This window comes from Limanda limanda, chromosome 22 (assembly GCF_963576545.1).
Source record: "Limanda limanda chromosome 22, fLimLim1.1, whole genome shotgun sequence".
NCBI classification, from domain to species: domain Eukaryota; kingdom Metazoa; phylum Chordata; class Actinopteri; order Pleuronectiformes; family Pleuronectidae; genus Limanda; species Limanda limanda.
The window spans coordinates 16,101,118-16,122,358 of record NC_083657.1 but is presented as its reverse complement, the minus strand read 5'-3'; the positions used below and the strand labels follow the sequence as shown (position 1 = coordinate 16,122,358).

Here is a 21,241-nt window from a genome sequence, read left to right as displayed (position 1 = left end):
TAGCCCTTTCTATTTAAATACTTTATATCTACATCGGGAGCGGGTCCTCTCTACGAAGGCCGCCATGTTTTTTACTAAACACCTTTTGAGTTTTTATGACAACTGAAGGTTTCCACAGGTTGTCTGTCATGTTTGGAAGGGGCGGGTGAGGGGAGAGGTACTCAGCTGTAACATGAAACTTCAATTCTACACACTGAACCTTTAATGTTGCCAATACAATCAATTAATGCAGCTATTATTGCTTTTATAAAACAATGCTTTTTCTCTACTTTATAGTTTTTATTATGTTACAGAAACCAGTGAGGGACAGTAGTAAACATGTACTGTATTGAATATATATTTATGAAATCTAATGGACTGAAACCTTTTTTATTCCCTTACAGATCCTGATGGTTTATGTTGAAAGGTGAAAAAAGCTGAATCATCATTCAACCAGAGGAAAATGTAGCTTCTCGAGAGGAATAACTCACTTGTTCAACTTAAGCCTGTTTCTGAAAGCAATCCTGCTTTTGTTGGGAGTCATTGAGGACCCCGCAGTGACTGACAATGATGGCTTCACAGGCTCAAATACAGGCCTGGACATTGCTCGCAGTGCTTCTGCTGGGAATGACCTTCTCTTCCCAGGGTTCCCTAGTGAAAGTCAACAAGCGTCTTAAGGTGAAACGGGGTCAGTCGGCCTACCTTGACGAGGGCGACCTGCAGTTCCATATTCCCCGTCGGAAGGATGCGTGCAAGGTGGAGCTGGTGTTCAACGAGCCCATAACTCAGCGAGTGGGAGAACTCATGCCTCAGGTAATGGAAAATCCTCTTCCAGATAAAACGTTCCAGGCAATTTGTCATGTGTTGTAAAACAAGGTTGTGTAGTTTGAAGCCATGCATTACACTTCCACAGCACTGTTTGACAGCTAACATGTAGCTAACCATTTCATATATTATTGGTGTTGTAATGATGACAAAGTCTCAGTCATTTTAAAAACACTGATTCAGAAACGTTCCTTCGAAATCTATATTTTGCCATCGGTTGTATATTAAAAAATAATAAATAAATAAATAATTAATTAGAGAAATAGTTAATTGTGAATGATCAAGTCCCTATTCAGTTATTTTGAGCCTTTTTGCAGTTTGTTTTTAGGTTGTTGTAATGATCAGTTGTACCAGGAGACAGCAGCAGAATCAAACAGCAGCAGCAGAATCAAACATGACTTTAAGAGTTATAGAGACATAGTAACAGAAATAGTAAGTAAGCTTTATTGGATGAACAAAAATATCTGTTTTTGTCAGACATTTATTCAAATTACCACTAGATTCAAGTAAGCTGATGTTAGCAGACTTCACTTCGATATTGCTGTTTCACTACTTTTACTGAATGAACCCTACACCCCCGTCCAGGAGTCTGCGATCATTCGACCCGAGACTGGTCACTGTCCCCAACACCAGACTTTTTCAGCATAGAAGCCATTACCCTCTGCAATGCCACATTCCTCTGGACATTCAGAAAATGACTCAAAACTCGTCCTTTTAAAACTGCATATGACTTGACGTAACACACTATGTCCAAAAGGCCCTCTCACTTCTGTGCACAACCTTGTATTTTTCCTGGAACACGTCCTTGTCCCTTAAATGTGTAAAGTGTCCTTTGGCCAGTTAAAAGGCGCTATTAGAATTTAAGTTCATATTATACTTCAGTATGTAATATTCAGGCAGATCTCGTACATACAATAGGCCTGAATCACACTTCATATTGGATCATTAACATTTCTCCTTTTCTTTTCATAGGTTTTTGATTGCCATTATCTGGCTGATGAGGTGAAGTATGTCCACAATGGATGCCCACTGTTAAAAGAGGACACTGTCAAGCTTCGACTGTACAGGTACAACTAGACTAGAGACACCAGCTGTGACACCTGACAACACTTTGATTTCCCAACCCATGGGTATTCATTACTCGGGTGTTCATCGTCTCAACTTCACACCTGTACACACACACACACACACACACACACACACACACACACACACACACACACACACACACACACACACACACACACACACACACACACACTCACACACACACACGCACACACAAACAGGTGAAAAGCCATGTGATGGTAAATATACTCTTTCCTTCTTCTTCTTGATCACCCTTTATCTTTATGACTAGGTTCACAGAGACAGAGACACACATGGAGGTGTTTACCCTTCATGTGGAAATTGTGGAACCTGATTGCAGCATTATAAAGCTTGGGCCTCAATCCTTGGAGGTGCCTGAATTCTACAGCCTCTCTGAAGCACTCGATGGCAACGCGCTGTCCTTCCACTACGAGCGGAGGTCTAGTCTGGAGTGTAGCATCCATCTGAGCAGCCATGACACCCACCTGCCAGCCCATGGCCAGCTGGTCACTGGAGAGCCAGAGAAAGCCACCAAGAGAGGGGACGAGCCAGAGAGTTTCATTCCCTTACGTCAGCAACTAGGTAATCGATGAAAATGCATGATGGGAAATCCCCGATCCCCAGTTTATGCTTAAGTGAAAAGGAAACATTTCACCAATACAAAACATGTTTGTATTAAACTGCCCGCAGCTTGTAGAGTAGAGGCTAAAGTCTCTATATAAATACAGACCATAGTCGAAGCTTGGACAGATTGATGTCTGACCTTATCTCTGTATGGGTTTGTCATTATTCAGATAATAAAGCCAGAGCGACGTGTAAAACCGAGGACTGCCTAAAGGGTCTGAAGCTGGTTAAGATGACCAAGATTCCCTGTGATGACTTCCTGTTAATGGGACTTCGGTATCAGCACATTGATCCTCCATCTCCAGATATAGATTATATCACAATTCGACTGGACCTCAAGGACTCAAGGAGTGGAAGCATATACAAGGTAATTTGGCTCCTCTACTGCCTGCGCCAACTTTCAAATGTCAGTAGGTGTAAGGAAGTTTAATTGGACAGGCTACATTAGTAAACCTGCTATGACAGTCTTTGATTTTCTTTGGTTATTATTTTTGGTGATTATTTGTGGCATTACATAAAAACCATATGGTTAATGTGATGAAAAACAGAATATGTATTTTGAAGTATAATGTTTTGTGGTTTATTTCTCTTTACACGGTGGAGTAGTCTGAACAGATCTGGATTCCAGTGCGGATAGTTGGAGCAATGCCCAATCAGCCTCCGAAACCATCCTTCATGTCCATGTTCATCCTGGAAGTGGACCAGTTCATCCTCACTCCACTCTCCACTGCTACAATAGATGCTGAAGATGAGGAAACTGTCAAACAGCTCTTGGTTTTCAACATCACCAAACCCCCTGTCGAAGGCTTCCTCACTCATCTGTCCGATCACACCCGCCCAATCTCCTCCTTCACATGGCTGGATCTCAATGACATGCTCATCGGGTATCAACCTCCGAACTCCTCTGATACTCAACGAAGGAATTACGAGGTAGCATTTCCCTTTCAAATACTATGTGCAGTGTATAAACAATCATTTTGGTATAGTCTATAGCCTGAAAAGTTCTGTCACCATCTCTACAGATTGAATTTGAGGTGCACGATTTTTTCTTTGAGAAGAGCCCATCAATGACTGTTCACGTGTCTGTAAGGAACGCAGACACGAATGCACCCAGAGTTTCCTGGAACATGGGTATGTTGACATTTTCGAATTGCCAATGAAATTTAAAACCTCAGATTGCATTTACACTTACAGTTTATAAGAGATGTGTAATGCAAAAGGGGTCACTAATAGTGACCAAACAAGAATCTTACTTTGCAGCTTTATTTGAACTTTTAGCTGATTGTTTTGATGTTATGACAAGTTTGCAGTTTTGTTTATCTTCAAACCTTTCAGAATTGATATATGGAAGTAGAAAAAAATCAAAAAATTGTGCCACAAACAATTACTATCTTTGTAAACAAAAGCTAAGTCATTTATATCCTGAGCAGCAGAGAGCAGCAGAAAGTAAGTTCTCTGAACTCTAAACTATTTCTCTTTTTTAGGCATCCTTCAAAATTAAGTTTGGCACATGTTGCATCCTATATTTACCTAAATATTGTTGTTTATGAATAATCATTGCATAGGTCTGAGCCTATTAGAGGGTCAGTCTCGTCCTATAACGTGGGATCAGGTCCAGATTGTGGACAACGACAACCTGAAAGCTGTTCGTGTCATCACTGTGGACGGTCTGCAGCACGGAAGGCTCACTGTTAGAGGTACAACATCACACCTCTCCACTTTTATTTGTTTACCTTGGGTGCATGGCAGATCTCTTTAAGAGCTGCTGTGACTCTGTTTTTAACACTTTGGTTTTTGTAAAGAATAAAGGGATAGGTCACAGAAAAAATGATAATTCAATATTTACTCACCACTATGCCAGTGGAGGGAGTCCATGCAACACTTCTGGAGTTTCAGTGGTAAACAGCATTGCAGCCTAATCCAAATCCAATTGAAGTCAATCGTGACTACAATCGTGCCTCCCTACTGCTTGTGTGTCATCCAAGTGTTCGCAACCCCCCGACATTCGTATAAAAGTCCTCCCCTTCTAAGAAAAAAACTCCACCGGAAGGGGCTAAGCTAATGCTGTTTACCCCTGAGACTCCAGAGGTGCTCTGTGGACTCAAACACTTAACCCACCTATCCATTGGCATAGGCGTGAGTGGATAATAATTAAATTTTTCGGTGAACTATCCCTTAAATTTGTTTGTACATGTACAATGTACAAGTCCAAAATGTTTATTTTTTAATTTCTGCTTTTATGGTTGTCTGATGTCATCTCCAGGTGGAAAAGGCTTCATGTTCACTGTTAACGATATCAGAGCAGGCGAGGTTTGCTATCACCATGACGACAGTGACTCAACCAAAGACTTCATTATCTTCCGTATCACCGACGGTCGCCATCAGACCCGGCACAAGTTCCCCATCAACATCCTGCCGAAGGACGACAGCCCTCCTTTCTTCATCACCAACATGCTGCTGGAGGTGTCTGAGGGCCAAACAGCTCTGCTCATGGGCTCCACCCTACAGGCGTCAGACATGGACTCAAGTGACGACTACATCCTATTTAACATCACCCGCCCGCCGCGGGCAGGAGAAGTCATGAAAATCCCAGGACCGGGGCTCACAGGTCAGGAAAATGTGTTTTATTTTTTGCTGTGTTTGTTTTCTCTTTAATAATATCATGTTATGTTTGTGTTGCTTTTAATTCAGGTTACCCTGTCAGCCACTTTCTGCAGAGGGACCTGTCGCAGTCCTTGGTTTACTATCGACACCTTGGAAATGAGGTGTTTGATGATTCTTTTGAGGTGGTGCTGTCTGATTTCCATGACCCCCCAAACCTGTCAGAGCCGCAGGTGGGTAACAGTACCACGACATGAAATTCTACATGACGACAGCATTGGGGAATTGATCAAATATCTTGTGTAAACTCTAAACTCTCCCTTATTTAATCTTACCACCTAACCCAACTATTTTACACTTTGACTCACCATTCATGGCAAAGACTGACTATATGGAAATCTTACATTTAAATGTTCATACTCTTCCATTAAAGAAATTATCACCTGTGAATTATAGCTATCGTCACACCTTTTAAAAAACTCAAGGTTTACAAAAAATGTCAAATCATCACAGTGTAAGAATTAAACTGTTTATTATAATTATTAATTGATACTGCAGCTCAGGGCTAGGTTAAGCTTAGGTTATTTTCTTCTTTATTTGGTGACAGTTACCTGAAAATGTATTCTGTTAAATTAGATCAAATGGGATGAATGTGCTACACATTGTGTTAAAGGCAGTCCCACTCTGGATCGTGTGCCATACCTTCAGCTTTGGGTTTGAGGAACAGTTCAGCAATCGATAGACGGATGGACAACTTTTGAGTCTTTCTTCAACTTGCGTAACCTTCTCTTCACTATCAACAATTTCCACAAGCATTAAAAACCCACAAGCAGCTGAAACTAAGCAATTGCCATTCCTGCCATCTCTATGGGGCATTTCATTTTTGAGTATTTTATGAAGCTATCGTTAACCTCGGCAGCTGCTTGCGTCCGAAGCTGTATGTATATATGTATGCACAGTATGTACAATTTCAGCATTAGCAGGAACAGCCTTGCTAGCTGCTCTGTACATACAGTATAGACGCAGTGAAGCTTTGAGCTTCCCTCCTCTGGTAACCAAATATGTAGCATCCAAAACCAAAACTGTTAGTGATTCATCTTCTTGGGACCATTAATGTTGATACCAAATTTCATGGCAATCAATCCAATAGTTACCAACTATGGGAAATTGCCACACTCGCGTCTCTAAAAAACGAGAACTACTTTCTTACTCATTGTCAAGTGCAGTGGAATTCTGTCACAGAGTTGTACTGTTGTGTCTTCAGATAGTGCTGGTGCACATAGAAGCTGTTCCAGACCAACCACCTAAAGAGGTTCCTGGGGCCAGCCGGTGTCTTGTGAACAAAGAAACAGAAGTGGTCCATATAACACGACAACAGCTTCACTTTGTAGACCTGGAGTCCCCTGACAGTGAGCTGACATACACAGTTACTACTCCGCCTTTCCACATTGGTCCTCACAGGTTTGTATGCTCTAAAAACTAAATCTATACACCAGACTGCAGAGGACTATTCTGTCTAAACACTGTGCTCCTGATTTGATGTGCAGCACTCCTGACGCAGGGAGATTGTTCCTGGTGGACAGTATACCCAAATTCACCAAAGACTCCAATGCACCTGTTCTGAGGCTCTTCACGCAAGTAACGCTTTGAGTTTTTTTAGTACATTAAATGTACATGTGTTGAAAGATTTATCAAAAACTCAGTGAATTATGTTTTGTCTTGTTTCCAGCATGCAGTGAACTTCATGAAAGTAGCCTACATGCCTCCAATCATGGACATCGGGCCTTACCCCCAGCACATCCAGTTTGTTCTCTCTGTCACTAACCGTCTGGGCAAAACAGTCACTGGGATCTGCTTTAACATCACTGTGACACCAGAAGACAACCAGCCACCACAGGTGGAGGAGATAATTGTAGCATTCTTGTCTCGATCATTGCATGTGGATGTGTAGAAAAGTACAGATATATTCTGTTCCAGGTCATCACCAATGCTCTGACTGTAGATGAGGGAGGGGAGTGCTGGCTTGGCCCTGAACACTTGCTGCTCTCAGATATGGACTCTATGGAGGACGCCCTGCGGGTGGCGCTGCAAAAGGAACCACAGCATGGAGCCCTGCAACTCGGTGGCCTCCTGCTCCAACAAGGCCAGGCATTCACCATGCAAGACGTGAAAAGCTTTAAAGTTAGGTCAGAAATCCTGGTTTATTCATTTCTTTATGTCATATGGGATTTAAAAGATTGGATCATCTTAATAGCACTAACTTCATTCCCACTTATTACCCTTACAAGTTGATTTAGCCAGAAGCAGTACCTGTTTATATTTACATCAGGAGGGTCCTCTCTACGGAGGCCTCCATGTTTTTCACAATAGCCCAAACTGAACAGACTACACCTTTTTGAGTTTGTATGACAACTGAAGGCTGCTACAGGTTCTCTTTCATGTTGTGATTAAAACTAAAACTATGTTTAGTTTGTCCAGTTTCAACTACTGTAAAAAAAACAACATGGTGGCCTCTGTACATTCTAGGGTAAGGAAACAACAATTAGTACAATTTAGATGCCAATAGATCCCTTTCACCTAAATCTTACACACTGGACCTTTTTTAAAGAGACAATCTCAAGCTCATATTGATCAGAACATTATTCCCCCTTACAAGATAAGTGATGTCTTAAATAACATAATGGATTAAAAATGATATATGTCCATCATGATGTATTGTCTAAGAATGTCACTGTTGTTATAAGAATGAATTCATTCTTTGAACTCTGACTGTTTCTTTCTTTTGTCAGAATGTCTGACCTAACTTGAATTTCTTTTTATGCACAGTTACAATCATGACAACTCAGAAACTGTAGAGGACAACATTGAACTCTCTGCAACGGATGGAAGCAATTCCGTCAGTTTCATCCTGCAAGTGAAGGTAATTGTTCCCATGTAAGCGGGTTCCTTAAGAAGAGAGTGATCTAAATGGCTTCACACTATTGGACCCTTATTTGTTCCACCGAAGTGACTTGCGTGTGTTCTCCAGGTAATGCCCATTAATGATGAGGTCCCGGTGTTGGTCGCTGGTTTGAAACCAGTTCTCAACTGCGCTGAGGGTCAGGAGATCACCATCACAGCAGAGTACATCTTTGCTTCTGATGCAGACAGCGACAACGGCAGCCTGGGCTTCTTGATTGCACGGCAGCCGTATCACGGCGTGGTGCTACGAAATAGTGTCGTGATCGATCACTTCCTCCAGGCAGATATCACAGCTGGGATCATCACCTACAAACACACAGGTAGACTGCAGCGGTCGCACTAAGATCACCACTTTTTTAAGGGTCACAGTCATCCACTTAAGTAGTGTTTACGATGCTTTTACATTACATTTCATATCATTTAGCTTATGCTTTTATCCAAAGCCAATAAGTGCATTCAACCATGAGGCCAAAAACCCAGAACAGCAAGAATCATGTATGTACATTAGCTTCAAAAAAGCCATATTACAGAGTGCTAGATAAGCAGCATATAAGTACAACTTAACAATTTTTTTTGTTTTGATTATTAGACCATCATCTTCTTAGCCAAAGTGTAGTCGGAAGAGATGGAAGAGATGATGTTGTTGGAGTAAACATAACAATCTATAATTATCCATAAACTATGAGTTGTCCCTTCCTGTACTGAACAGAGTTAAAAGCTTGGTAAAACAGTTAAAGCTTTGTTTGATCAGATGCTGACAACCCTAACAGAGCCATGTTGTTTTCCCTGGTTCAAGTCCTCATGCTAGGCTAAGCTTACCTGTTATACACACACTCTCTCTCTCTCTCTCTCTCTGTCTCTCTCTCTCTCTCTCTGTATATGTTGGCATTGTCTGTCATGAAGTTACTGTTTTTGCATATTTGGTCCAGCACTCTGCACCAGGAGTGTTTGATAAATCTTGTACCCACTTAATGGAGGGTGAGGATTGGGAACTTTCAGACAGTGTTTTGTTCTATATATTTTGTAAAAAAGTTTTGAACTGCCAAGTTTTTGCACACAATGTTGCATTTGAAATTACGGTTAGGACAGCCCTTTTCAGATTAGGCCTTTTTTATTTGAACACTAATCTTTTTTTGGGCATAAAGAGAATCTGGATATCTTAAAGACCTTTGAGACATCTTAGCGTGTTTTGCTGACACCAGCCTCCGTAGTTTGTTCAAGCACGTCAGGCCATGTCAGGTGACTCTGTGCTGGGGTCCCGTTCAGACCTGGTGTCAACATCCGTCCTGTGGGAGCCGACAAGTAGTCAGCTGCAGCACTGAGGTCCAGGCCGGCTGATTTAATATTAAAAACTTGTGACCACCGGCCGGTTGGGCCCAGCATGTTAGAAACCCTCCCCTGATTGTTTTAGAAAGGTTGAAAGTTCAATAGATCTGCTGCAGTTGTTATCCAGAGATTCTCTAAAAGTGCCTCGGTTGTTGTTTCAGGATTGGAGATTGGTCTCACTCCTCGCCATGACACCATCACATTTGTCATTTCGGATGGAGAAACTGAAAACTCTGCTCTGTGCTGCGGGGGAGGAAATCCCACCAGGACCAGAGGTACAGCGCAGCTCCGGGACAGCCTCCCTGTGTACGACCTCCAGATCACGGTGTTTCCAGTCGACAGCCAAGCACCTTCATTGGAAACAGGTGGGCCATTTTCTTTCCCACTAAAATGATATACATGGCTTATAAATGTAAAGAAGTCTAAAAATGTCAGTACACTGTTACACCATTATCCACTATTTCTCTGCAGGTGTTTATTTGGACAAATGACCACATTACACTGACCTGCTGTATGTCTAAGTACAAAGATAGGGATACTGGTATGACGTTTTAGAACTTTCCTATTTGTTCATAGGAGACATCTTTTTGGTGGAAGAAGGTGGATCTGCCCCGATAACTTCTTCTCATTTGAAGGCCTCTGACTTGGACACGGTCCTGGATGACCTGGTGGTCAGTCTGATTTCTCCACCCCAGTTTGGTTACATTGAAAATGTCCTGCCAAGTCCTGGCTTTGAGAAAAGTAACACGGGCATAAGCATAGGTAAGCATTAGGATATACCGTGTCCGTATAGTTTTATCACTATAGGGGCGGTTTGGCCTAAGGGGTAGAGTGGGCGTTCTCCAACAAGACGGTTGCCGGTTTAATCCCCACTCTTCCCCATCTGCATGCCGAAGTGTCCTTGGCAAGATACTGAACCCCCGAATGGGGCCTCATAAAAATGTTGAGTGTACTAAAAATGTAAGTCGCTTTGGACAAAAGCGTCAGCTAAATGACATGTAATGTAATGTAATCACATGTATGAAACATAAACGTTTTCAAGTTTCAAGTGTTTTTCTGTTCTCTTTTCCACAGCCTCATTTTCATTCAAAGATATCATTGACGGTCAAGTGAACTATGTACAGTCCAGACACCAGAGGATGGAGCCCACAGTTGACCAGTTCATGCTCTGTGTGTCGGATGGGAAACACAGTTCTGCGCATGTGCCCTTCTACATTATTATCACTCCAACAAACGATGAGATCCCAGACTTTGTGGCTCGCAATATCACAGTAAGTTTTCGTAGTACTTCTGAAGACGATAACAAACAGGAGACATTCCAATATTGATTGATGTGCTTCTGTGATAAGGTACGAGAAGGAGAAACTAAGCAGCTGGACTCGTCTGTGCTGCACGCAGCGGATCTGGACGTGCCGAGGAACGTCCTGCTGTTCAGCATCGTTAAAGCCCCTCAGCATGGCAGCATCATTGACCACAACAGTGAAAGGCCCGTCAGCAAGAGACGAGAGGCTAGTCCCCACTCACCTGTGGTCGACTTTACGATGACAGATCTGGCTAATGGTACTTTTTACAAGTCTGTGTTGTAGTTTCATTTCAGTTTTGTACATAATTTGACCCTGTTTTTGAGTCACAGTTTGAACTTAGACCAAATCACTGCCAACACCGAGACAGAGTTGTGCCCTCTCCCAATTAACCCATTTGTCCTACCACTTACTACCCTTTCGTTTTGCACGTGATCGTGAAGGAGTAAGATTGTTCCATTTCTATATGTGGTGTAGGGGTAGTGACCAATTAGCCCTTCTAACACCCCTTCAACATAATGTACTCAGGACCCCCCTAATAACGAATGATAGACTGAAATACCAGAATGCTTGATGAACGGATGAAGTAAATCAACATGGCGACCGCTGCGGGTAAAATGTTTAGAAATGGAAGAATGTAATCTTGCAAAATAACCATGAATATCTTATTTTTATCAAGGAGCAAATGAAAATGTGATTGAATCGCTGTGACAAGCGTTTCCGATAAATCGCTATTCAGGCCTTCAAAACTAGCGTTTAAACAGTCTGAGGGAGTAATGAGTAACGTTCGGTACACCCGTGTCCTGAACATGAAGTTAAAAAAAATATTCCCCTTTCGTGTATAATGTTTTCAGTGCAGGGCAGAAGTTTCTATTGACATGACTACGTAACACTGAACTAACCGTAAACATGCTGACTGAATGTGTATCAAAATCAATATCACAATCTATCCTGTCTGTCCTGCAGTATTAGATGTGTCCCTGTAATGACTGATTTGTTGGCTGCTGATAGTAGCTAGTGGTGTCCTAATTCCTATGGGACGATTTTCTAGCCCTCTCTTGGAACGGGACACTCCCAGGGAAGGGCACCTCATATTTAGGGTAGGGCTAAGGGAGAGGAATTGGGACAGGGCCTTGGTCTTGCAGTAATTAGTGCTACCACTGCTTTCCTGTGAGAGATCCTAGGAATTTCACTGCTCTGATGATGCTGGTATTTGGTGCATGTGACAATAAACTTCGAGCATTAGGGTTAGGGTTAATTTGATTTGAGAGATGATACAAGTTTCACATTGTAAACTGCCACATATGAAAGAAGCACCCACTGATGTTCACGCTAGACTATCAGTGGGTCATTAGACATGGAGTGGTACTCAGCTGGTGAGAACAGTTGCTCATTGTCCTCTCACTGGAGCAGCTTTGTAATCATCAGGGTGGGTGGGGCTGTTCTATGTAGCTGGTTATCAACTGTCTCAGTTAAGTCTGGGTTTTCTTATCCAGCTAAGAGCAACATTGTCAGAACCATGAATAAAGTTCTTGATATGATGTGTAAAGAAACGCTGATAGTTGCCGGTAGAGTTGTTAAAAGTGACAAACAAAAGTGAAATTTTACGGTGAAATGTAAGCTATGATCACAAATCTGAAATCACTTTATAAAACTTTTGATCTTTAAAGTTTAAGGGCTACAAATTAACAGAGAAAGTTTATTGAGGTCATCACTGAGTATTTGAGTTTTTTGTCTGATAACACGCAAACAATGTTGAACATGTAAAAATGCTTTCCATCTTGTAGACCTTTGTTGAACCATTCCACCTCAGTATTACATCATTCAAAAAAGTCAAATAAATCTGTCATCACTGGCTTGCAGGTATGGATCTGATGTATATGCATGATGACTCCGAGAATATGGAGGACACTTTTACCATCCAGTTGACAGATGGCCGGCACCAGCTCCACAGACAAGTGATGGTTAAAGTTCTGCCAGTCAATGATGAAGAGCCTCGGACTATAAGGTTGGACTAACACCTTCAGTTCCTATTCAAAGTCAGCCATCACGCAATTGCTTGTAGAAAAACACAATTTTTACCTCAATTTTGTGTCCATTAGGAACAACGGGCTGGAAGTGGAGCCAGGTGAAACAAGGCTCATATCCAGTGCAACACTGTTTGCACATGATGGTGATAGTCCCTCTTCTGAGGTCATGTACATATTTGAGAGTGTTCCTACCCAAGGACTACTTCAACTTAAGGTAAGTGGATTGCCATTATGTTTTAAAAGCGAGACTGGGTGATGAGAATATATAGAATCCTCTGTAAACAATGGGGTGACGATTCTTAATAGGTTTGTCCTTCTGAGTGACTATTGTCTCATTGTTTTTACACTGCAAATTCATACATTTTAATTATAAAAACATACATTTGTATGCCTCTGTGCTGGTGACAGCCAGTGGCCTGAAGTATTATGTTTTCTGATTGAAACACAATATCTCAAGAACGCCTTGAGTGAATTTCTTCACATTTTGACCAGTTGACACTCAAAGATGAAATTGATGGTCAAAGGTTACGTAAAGGTGAAGGTCAGAGTTACCTAAAAACACGATTTTGTCCTCTTGAACATGATGTCTCAAGTTTGCCTTTAGGGAAAATCCATGGCAGCTTGGACATGAATAAATTGACTAAACTTTTTCCAACTGTGTTAAACTGTTGAATCTAATTTAACGTAGAAAAGTGCAGAAGACTAGTCTGACGCTGTCATACTCATAATTCTAGTCAGAATATGAGTCTGAGACCACTCCATTGGGCTTTGATTATGGGGCATGTTTCAACCTAACCAGGAAAAAAAATGCCTCTTCGCTCAATTGGATAGACCTACAACCAATCAGAGCAACGTAGTATGTGACGTATGTTGAGCGTCCCATCTTCTTCGCGACCATCGGGGCCAGCTGATAAATTAAACTTTTTCCGAATCCCGTAGGAAGGACGGCAAAAACATCTTTTCGATCTACAAATGCCTTGATCGAGTTTCTCTGTACCTCTTTCAAAATGAATGCGCTGTCGATGTCTCCTAAAACAGACTCAATGGCAGCATCGATACATCTCAGTTCTCCAGCGGCAGGCATGTTTGTGGAAAACAAAGTCAACCCAGGCGCTCTTTGATGACGTAGTTGATTACGTAACTGTTGATCATCTGTCCATTATCGTATAAAGCCCGCCCTGACAATTTGATTAATTTCTCCCCAACGAAGCGACTCCAGACCGAACTTCCCGACCGAAAATGTTGTGGACAGGGCTAAGTTCGTCTGGCACCCCTAGCAGAATACACTAACTTAAAGCAAAAAAATTGCAGCGGTGTTCCAGTTAAGAATAATTCCACTATTCAAAGAACCCAGCCCTGATTCCCATGACATTGCTATGTGCTACTTTATTATGCAGTAACCCTTCCAATGTAAACCTTGGTGAGAACCAGGGAGGCTCCTAACTGTGACTTATCCCTTCTCAGGAGGGTCAGGACTGGGTGACGCTGACAGCCGGAAAGAATTGCGCCCAGGAAATGGTGGACATGAACCTTCTGCGCTATGTGCACACAGGCCTGCACGCTGCCAAAACACAGGACTTCTTTGTCTTCCACTTGCTGGACGGAAAGAATCAATCACCACCACAGCACTTCCATATCTCTGTCAAAGATCTTGAGAAAGGTACTAGATGCCAGTTCTCATTAGACATGGGTTTGGATCAAGTTTTCTTCTTGTTGTGATATCCTCATGAGTGCAAAGCCACAAGTCCAATGTGTTTGCCCTTCATGGTGTATACTTATACTGATGTGATCATCATTTCAATGCAACCTATCAATGTTTCCACGACTTTCAGGAAATATTGCCATCTTTGTAAAACCAGCGAACGTCAGTCGGGGTGATCGCTTGATTCTCACCACAGACGTGCTGTTGGCCACAGACGGCACAGAAAAGCCAGAGGAGCTCATGTATGTCATCACCAACCCTCCTGCTCAGGGACACATAGAGTACATCAATCATCCTGGACTGGCCATCTCCACCTTCAGCCAGATGGACATAGCAGCAAACCTCGTAGCTTATGTGCACGACAATCGAGCAAACGCACACAAAGAAACCTTCCAGTGAGTTTAGAAGCCCAAATTTGCCATATTTGCTTTTTTCCAGTGCCTAGTATAAAAATAATTTGATCAATTCAGATTTTTTTCTTTCTTTCTAACAATAACACCATGCCAGCTTGACTGAGGTCATATCTACTTGAAGAATAACAACATGATGTGAAATAAGACAATTGTATTTGGACTATTTCAATATTTCATTGAGATCTGTTAAATGTTTTGACAGGTTTGTTGTGAGTAATGGGAAGACCAGCCGAAATGGAAGCTTTGAGGTCACAGTTGAAATGGTGGATAGAGTTCTGCCATCTCTCTCCTCCAACAAAGGCATTACGGTCCCCCAGGGTTCCTCCATCATCCTGGGTCCTGACTGCCTGGCCCTTTCCGACCCGGACACTCCACCCAGCTTCCTGACCTTCACCCTCCTCCAGCCTCCACAGTATGGCAGGCTGCTTTTAGTGGACACCACCCTGACTGCGGGATCAAACTTCACACTCAGACACATACAAGAGATGGAGGTATCATATAAACATGATGGAGGGCCGTCACAGATCGACCGGTTTGCCTTCACGGCCTCTGACAGCACCAATCGAGGCTTCCTCCTGGATGGGCGGTTACATTTGGAACCAGTGTTCTTCACCATTCAGGTGGGTGATAAAGGCATTATCGCATTATCATATTATCATATGATGAGATCTTTTGTGGATTTAGAGGCTCTGTAATTGTAACACAACTCTCAAAGCCACATTGGCTGTTCTTTGCCACCATGTGACAGATGATGTGTTCCAAGTTTAAAAAAAACGGTCTCTGATTGCACACCTAACATTTATTATATAGATATATATATTTAGAATTTTATGTATATGTATATAAATGTGAGGTGTGCAATCTGTGAGCAATCTGTGAGCCAATGGGAGGATTGGATGAATCTTTTCTTTTGATTCAATTACATTTTATTTGTATAGCAAATCATAACTAACATTAGGTCAAAGCACTTCACAGAGTAAGGTAGAGACCTTAAAAATTATAGATAAAGGTGAGTGAAGTAGAATAATAAAGATATACAGTATACTAATAATAATTGTTATAATCGTTGTTGATTAGAGTCTGACCTGGATCCTACAGCTCTGGAGTCAGAGATACTACTTGGAGAGAGAGAGAGAGAGGGAGGGAGAGAGAGGATGCTTCAGAGCTCACCTGAGCCAGAACTTACTATAAGCTTTATATATTTATCTCCAACAATATCATTTTTTAATTTTATGATGGCACAAATCAGAATCGTAGTCCAAAAATCGGTAATGCTCAAATACTAGCATTACCGTTTGCTATCATTTGCTATGATATTCATCGTAGTCAATATCTATTTTATTTAAAAACACACTTGCATCATTGCAGATCAAGCCTTTGGATAAGTCTGCTCCGGAGGTTGTGAAGCTACTCCCTCTTTGGAAGGCAGAGGTTCTGGGTGATGGACGATATGGGATCTATCTGTCATCTCGGGAGCTGAAGGCCCACGACATCGACAGCAGAGAAGAAGAGCTGATATTCTCCATCGTTCGCCCGCCCTACTTTGGTTACCTAGAAAACATGACTACAGGTAGGAAAATACAATGGCTTTTTCCGTCTATACTCAAGCTAAATTTAAAAAAAAGCCAAGTCTTCTCTTTGCCGTTGACAGGTGGCTTTGTACCACAGAGCTTCTCTCAGGCGGAGCTGAACAAGAGAACCATCATCTACATCATCAATCCAGACAGGGAGTCTCTCTCAGACAGTCTGGAGTTTACAGTGTCTGATCCTCTGGGGAACACAGGGCCCTCTCACATGTAAGGAGGGAAGGAAACTATGTGACTCTTAATTCTATGATATATTGAATTACCTGGGTCATCCTCACCGTGCTTGATCTTATCTTTGCAGCCTGGAATTCAGCTGGTCCAGCGTGGAACTGTCTCTGTCTCAGCTCTCTGTATGTGAGGAGCAAGGGGGTGTCTCGCTGGACATCATCCGCAAAGGAAATTTGGCAGAGTCATCATATATCACTGTCAAGGTCTGCGGCCATTTGTTGTTGAAACAGACCAACTGTTGTGTTATTTCTCCTGATGAGTATATTCAATTTGAGCACTGATCACTAAAGCTATAGGAGCAGGATTTGGATTTATTATGCTACCTGATGACATATTTTTGAATTATGTGTCTTTATTTAGGTGAAGGCTGTGACTGCAACAGCTGGTAAAGACTTCCTTATAAGTCCTTCTTCCCTCATTCAGTTGGATCCAGGTAGGTACTGCTCAATAAAGAAAGCTTGCACCATGCATTTTAAAGTAAGCAGTCACTATTTTTTTTAAAGGTGGGATCACCTGTAAAACTGACACACGAGTTGAAAACAAATATTGCCTGAAAGGGAAAATAGCAACTGTACAGATTATCATTTGTAGATTGTGAGTAAATGTTTACCTGTGACAACTCTTGAAAAAAAAGCTGTGATGTTTCCGTTTCTGTAGGAGTGTCAAAGAGGAGCTGGCATATCGAGATCATTCAGGATTACCTTGAGGAGGCTGAGGAAATGTTTGAAGTGCTTCTCATCTCCCCTGAAGCCACAACAATAGGCATCATCAACATGGCTCAAGTCACCATCGGGGATTCTGGAAGAGGTACAACTAAACCCCAGTTATTTATTTTCACCATTCTGGAGCAATCCACCAGTTTATATTGAGGCTGAATACTTACTGTAGTGCCCATGGGTCAAATCCACAAATACAACAGAGGTAGTGAATCTAAAGGCTCAGGTAATTGATATCTTTCTAACTATCTGGAAACTTTATCACCACAGGGCAGTGCAGGCTGAACCAGGATCAGGAGGCTCCTCTCCTTGGAGGAAAAGAGATTAGGTCAGACACCTACCCCCAGCATGGATCCATTAAACTGGAAAAACTTCCCTTAGGCACCGAATCAGTCCTCTGGGCCCGTGGAGACAGCATCTCCAGGCCTGCAAGTCTCCCAAAAAAGAAACTCAGAGTTATGGGCAATCCAAAGTCTGTAAGTACCTTTTCTCAACCATAAGTAATGGATGAGATTTGATTTCTTTCAGTCAAAATTAGCTCCAACCTTTAACTCTTGTTTTTTCTTTCAGATTGCACCTTCCTCAGTTTTCCACAATGGAACAGAGATTGTTTACACGGTGAGCAGCAGACACAGCTTACTAAAACGTTCAAGTTTTGAAAAACAAAAATTCATTCTGTCGTGAACAAAATGTGCCTTTATTCCAGTATCATGGCATCATGCAAGTGCAAGTAGAGGATGACACCTCCCCATCAAGGAAGGGCAGAAAAGCAAACATTCGGGTTGTTAGCAGAGGGACACAGCAGCACGCGGCAGCAGCGCTAACTGAATCTAAACAGGGCCCTCAAAGAAAGATCTCAGAACGTCCGAAAACGGAACTGGTTAAAGGACATGTGAGTAAAAACATCGCTGCTTTTTGGAAAATTAGCTCGGTTCTCTTTTTACAAAATCTCTTGATGGTGCCTTCAAGTGCGTCAGCTTGACAGTCTGTCTTTCTTTACCTCAACTCCTTCAGCTTGACATTCATTAATCTTTTTACCAATTTCTGTTTCAAATGATGGTAATAATCAGTTTAATTTTGTCCTCACCAACCAGAATCAAGTTATGTGTCATTACCCCATTACTTTATAAACGAATACGCACAGTTTTGCTAGTGGTTGCTGGGACCAGTTGGTTTTATAATGATTTAAGACATTTGAGACATGGATATAGCTCAGTTAGATGGGTAGCAAGCCAGGAAGATTGAGACCTTATTCCGAACTTCACCTTCAAATCTGTGATATGTCGTTTTCCCCAACAGCAGTCAATGTCTTACAACTCAAATGAATATTTGTTACTCCACACTGAATTTTTGTATGCATAGGCTTCAGCTGATAACTTCATCCCCAAGCCCTGTGTGCCAGCACTGATGGGACTCCTCCATGTCAACCAAACCACTAATCAGCTCTTTCACTGCAACGGGGTGTCCTGGAAACCCTGGGCACCAACTGATCAGGTATTCCAGCTCCACAACATGAAGAAAAAAAAATTGGCAATTGCACTTTGCATCAGTGGCAAAAATCAGTGGAATAAGGCAAAGGTCTCACTGTTTTACTTATGTTACTTATTATGTGGCTGGAAAGTTAAGACCCACATTTCTTGTCCATTGTGAAATTTGAATTTGAACGGTAAATTGTGGGCAATTTTCTCTCTTTGAAATTGTGGACCAGATTATTAAGATGGATCAGATCATTAAGAGCAACAGCTACATAGATTTGTGTCAGTGCATTCATCTGTGATTAAAGCCAGTACTGTCCTTATGACTGAGTTTGTTAACATATAAAGACCGAAAAGGGTTGTGGATCAAGAATAGAACCTTGCGGCGCTCCAGAGAGATTCATTTGTCACTCTGTCTATTTCCTCTGTTTCCTTAAGTTGATGAATTTAAAGTCATATCTTAGCATTGTCATTTTAATAAATGATTCCGATTTGCTGTGTACTTTGTCTCGTAACACAGATGGTGGCAGCTCAGAAGTGTCCTCAGGGCTGGACCTTTCATAGTGGCCAGTGCTATACCCTCAGCACTGAGCACAAAGCCACCTGGAGCACAGCTAACAAAGCCTGCAGGGAGAGGTACATTTCCACACGAAGCTCAAACACAGACTGTGTGTTCTCACAACCACACAAGATATGTTTGTTAAAGGATGAGTAGACCTAGAGAGAAATTGTCAGAGAGAAAGCGTGGCCATGGAGTACACACTTCTGATTAGTGCTCACATGCAAGGACTGTATAATCTCCTGCCTGACTACAAATACCTCTTCAAAGAGAAAACACAGCTGTCCTATTCCTTTTTTATCCCAGATATAAAGGATGTCTAGCAAGTGTTCTGTCTAAAGATGACATGGACTGGTTGTGGGACTTCAGTGGAAGGAAACCATTTTGGATTGGTATGTATTTCTTTATGATGTGTTGCTCTGGTTTTGCCGTTTAAAGTTTGTTTCAAAATGTCTACTGGTTATTTTACGGTTATAAATTTTAGACATCAAGTCCAGTTTGTGTGATCAGTGCTCCTCATAAAGGTTTATTAAACATGTAAATTAAGAATCTGGTAAATTAACACCATTAAGTGTTTTTTCACCCAAATTTCCTCTGATTAGAAAGCTTTGATAATCTTAGCCGGCTGCCAACTGCATATTAACCCCTCCGGTTTCACAGTCAAGGGCATTACAATGGTTTTGGATCACCACAGCAGATAAATGGAGCAGAGCATCACTAAGTCAGATACTGATCCTTATCACACCTTTCATCTGAGACGTCCACTGTCACTAGCTGCTATTCCCGCTTTGCTGCTCGTGTTACTGCAGTATTTTAAAATCAGCCGTCTGGAGCGCTTTTGGTTCAGTTTCTTGCCCAAGGGAACTTCAGTCCCGCGGAACATGGGAGACTAGGTACACCGACCCTCTGGTTAGTGGACAAACCACTCTCTCTCTTGAGCCACAGCCCCCCTACTGGTGGAAAACTTTGTATAGAACTTTGTATAATCCTACATGTGAAACATAGATAAGCAAGGTTGGATTCAGTATTTGGCTCTTGCAGTGTGATGGAAGGACTACAGTGTTATTCATGAAACTTTTAGAAAAATCAATATCAAGATATTTTTCTTTTTGCTCTTACTATATAAGGTCTGAATGACAGGGAAGGCCGAGGATGCTGGGAGTGGGCCGGCGGTGAGCCGGTCACCTACACCAACTGGAGAAAAACGCCCCCAAGGTCAAAGAGGAAGGGAGGCAAAAAGTGCATCCTGGTGTGGAGAAGAGCCAAGTGGCAGATACGAGACTGTAAAACCAGCAGGGGTCATCGCTTCGTATGTTCAGTCAAGACTTGAATGTGAGAGTATCAGAGCCATGAACCGCTCACTATGGTGTTTCAGCGGAGTTGCAGGAAGAACTCATTCTCAGGACGTTGACATGACGATCAGTGGGATCTTTGCAGGAACTCCCTATGATTTATTATGAACATTGTGACAATTGTTGTGTCTAAAAAGTAACCTGCTACACTATGTGACATTGTTTACACAGCATTTATTCACATTAACCACTGAAAGTATTGTCATATACTATATGTAAAGCTCACAAGACAATTTAAAAAACGTATTTAGCATCTTTTAACTATTTCAGACTCAACCAAGTCTGGATTAACAACAGGGGCCCCAGGTTCACAAATTTGTCGACTAGTTTGTGGTGTTGCCTCATTGTTGCACATGAGTTTGTTGAATTTGTATCTGAAGTGTCCAAAACCTAGTTATAAAAACGTTTATACTTTTAATTTATGTTGTGCTTACACTGTACATAATGAGGTTGCCTTTAATCATGTTAGCGACT

The 21,241-nt window shown here is 41.9% G+C and overlaps 1 protein-coding gene across 3 annotated transcripts; it reads left to right on the top strand.

Moving 5' to 3' along the window:
- Positions 1–546: 546 nt before the first annotated feature.
- frem1a (Fras1 related extracellular matrix 1a) lies at positions 547–21,151 on the top strand. 3 transcript variants are annotated; one of them, XM_061066247.1, is made up of 36 exons: positions 547–792; positions 1,777–1,871; positions 2,165–2,475; positions 2,688–2,884; positions 3,124–3,447; positions 3,540–3,648; positions 4,083–4,214; positions 4,781–5,125; positions 5,209–5,355; positions 6,387–6,579; positions 6,666–6,756; positions 6,848–7,015; positions 7,096–7,304; positions 7,945–8,038; positions 8,147–8,399; positions 9,567–9,770; positions 9,982–10,167; positions 10,480–10,676; positions 10,755–10,965; positions 12,570–12,714; positions 12,809–12,950; positions 14,201–14,396; positions 14,569–14,833; positions 15,054–15,471; positions 16,220–16,421; positions 16,503–16,647; positions 16,739–16,868; positions 17,026–17,098; positions 17,323–17,472; positions 17,652–17,857; positions 17,952–17,999; positions 18,088–18,261; positions 18,744–18,875; positions 19,377–19,492; positions 19,722–19,807; positions 20,543–21,151. In XM_061066247.1, exons 1-36 carry the CDS (start codon positions 547–549, stop codon positions 20,743–20,745), a joined length of 6,543 nt encoding a protein of 2,180 aa, XP_060922230.1. In that variant the 3' UTR covers positions 20,746–21,151. The 3 variants fall into 3 exon arrangements, with proteins under 3 accessions (XP_060922230.1, XP_060922229.1, XP_060922231.1); XM_061066246.1 differs by having other exon boundaries at positions 18,088–18,273; XM_061066248.1 differs by lacking the exon at positions 18,744–18,875 and having other exon boundaries at positions 18,088–18,288; positions 19,395–19,492.
- Positions 21,152–21,241: the final 90 nt, after the last annotated feature.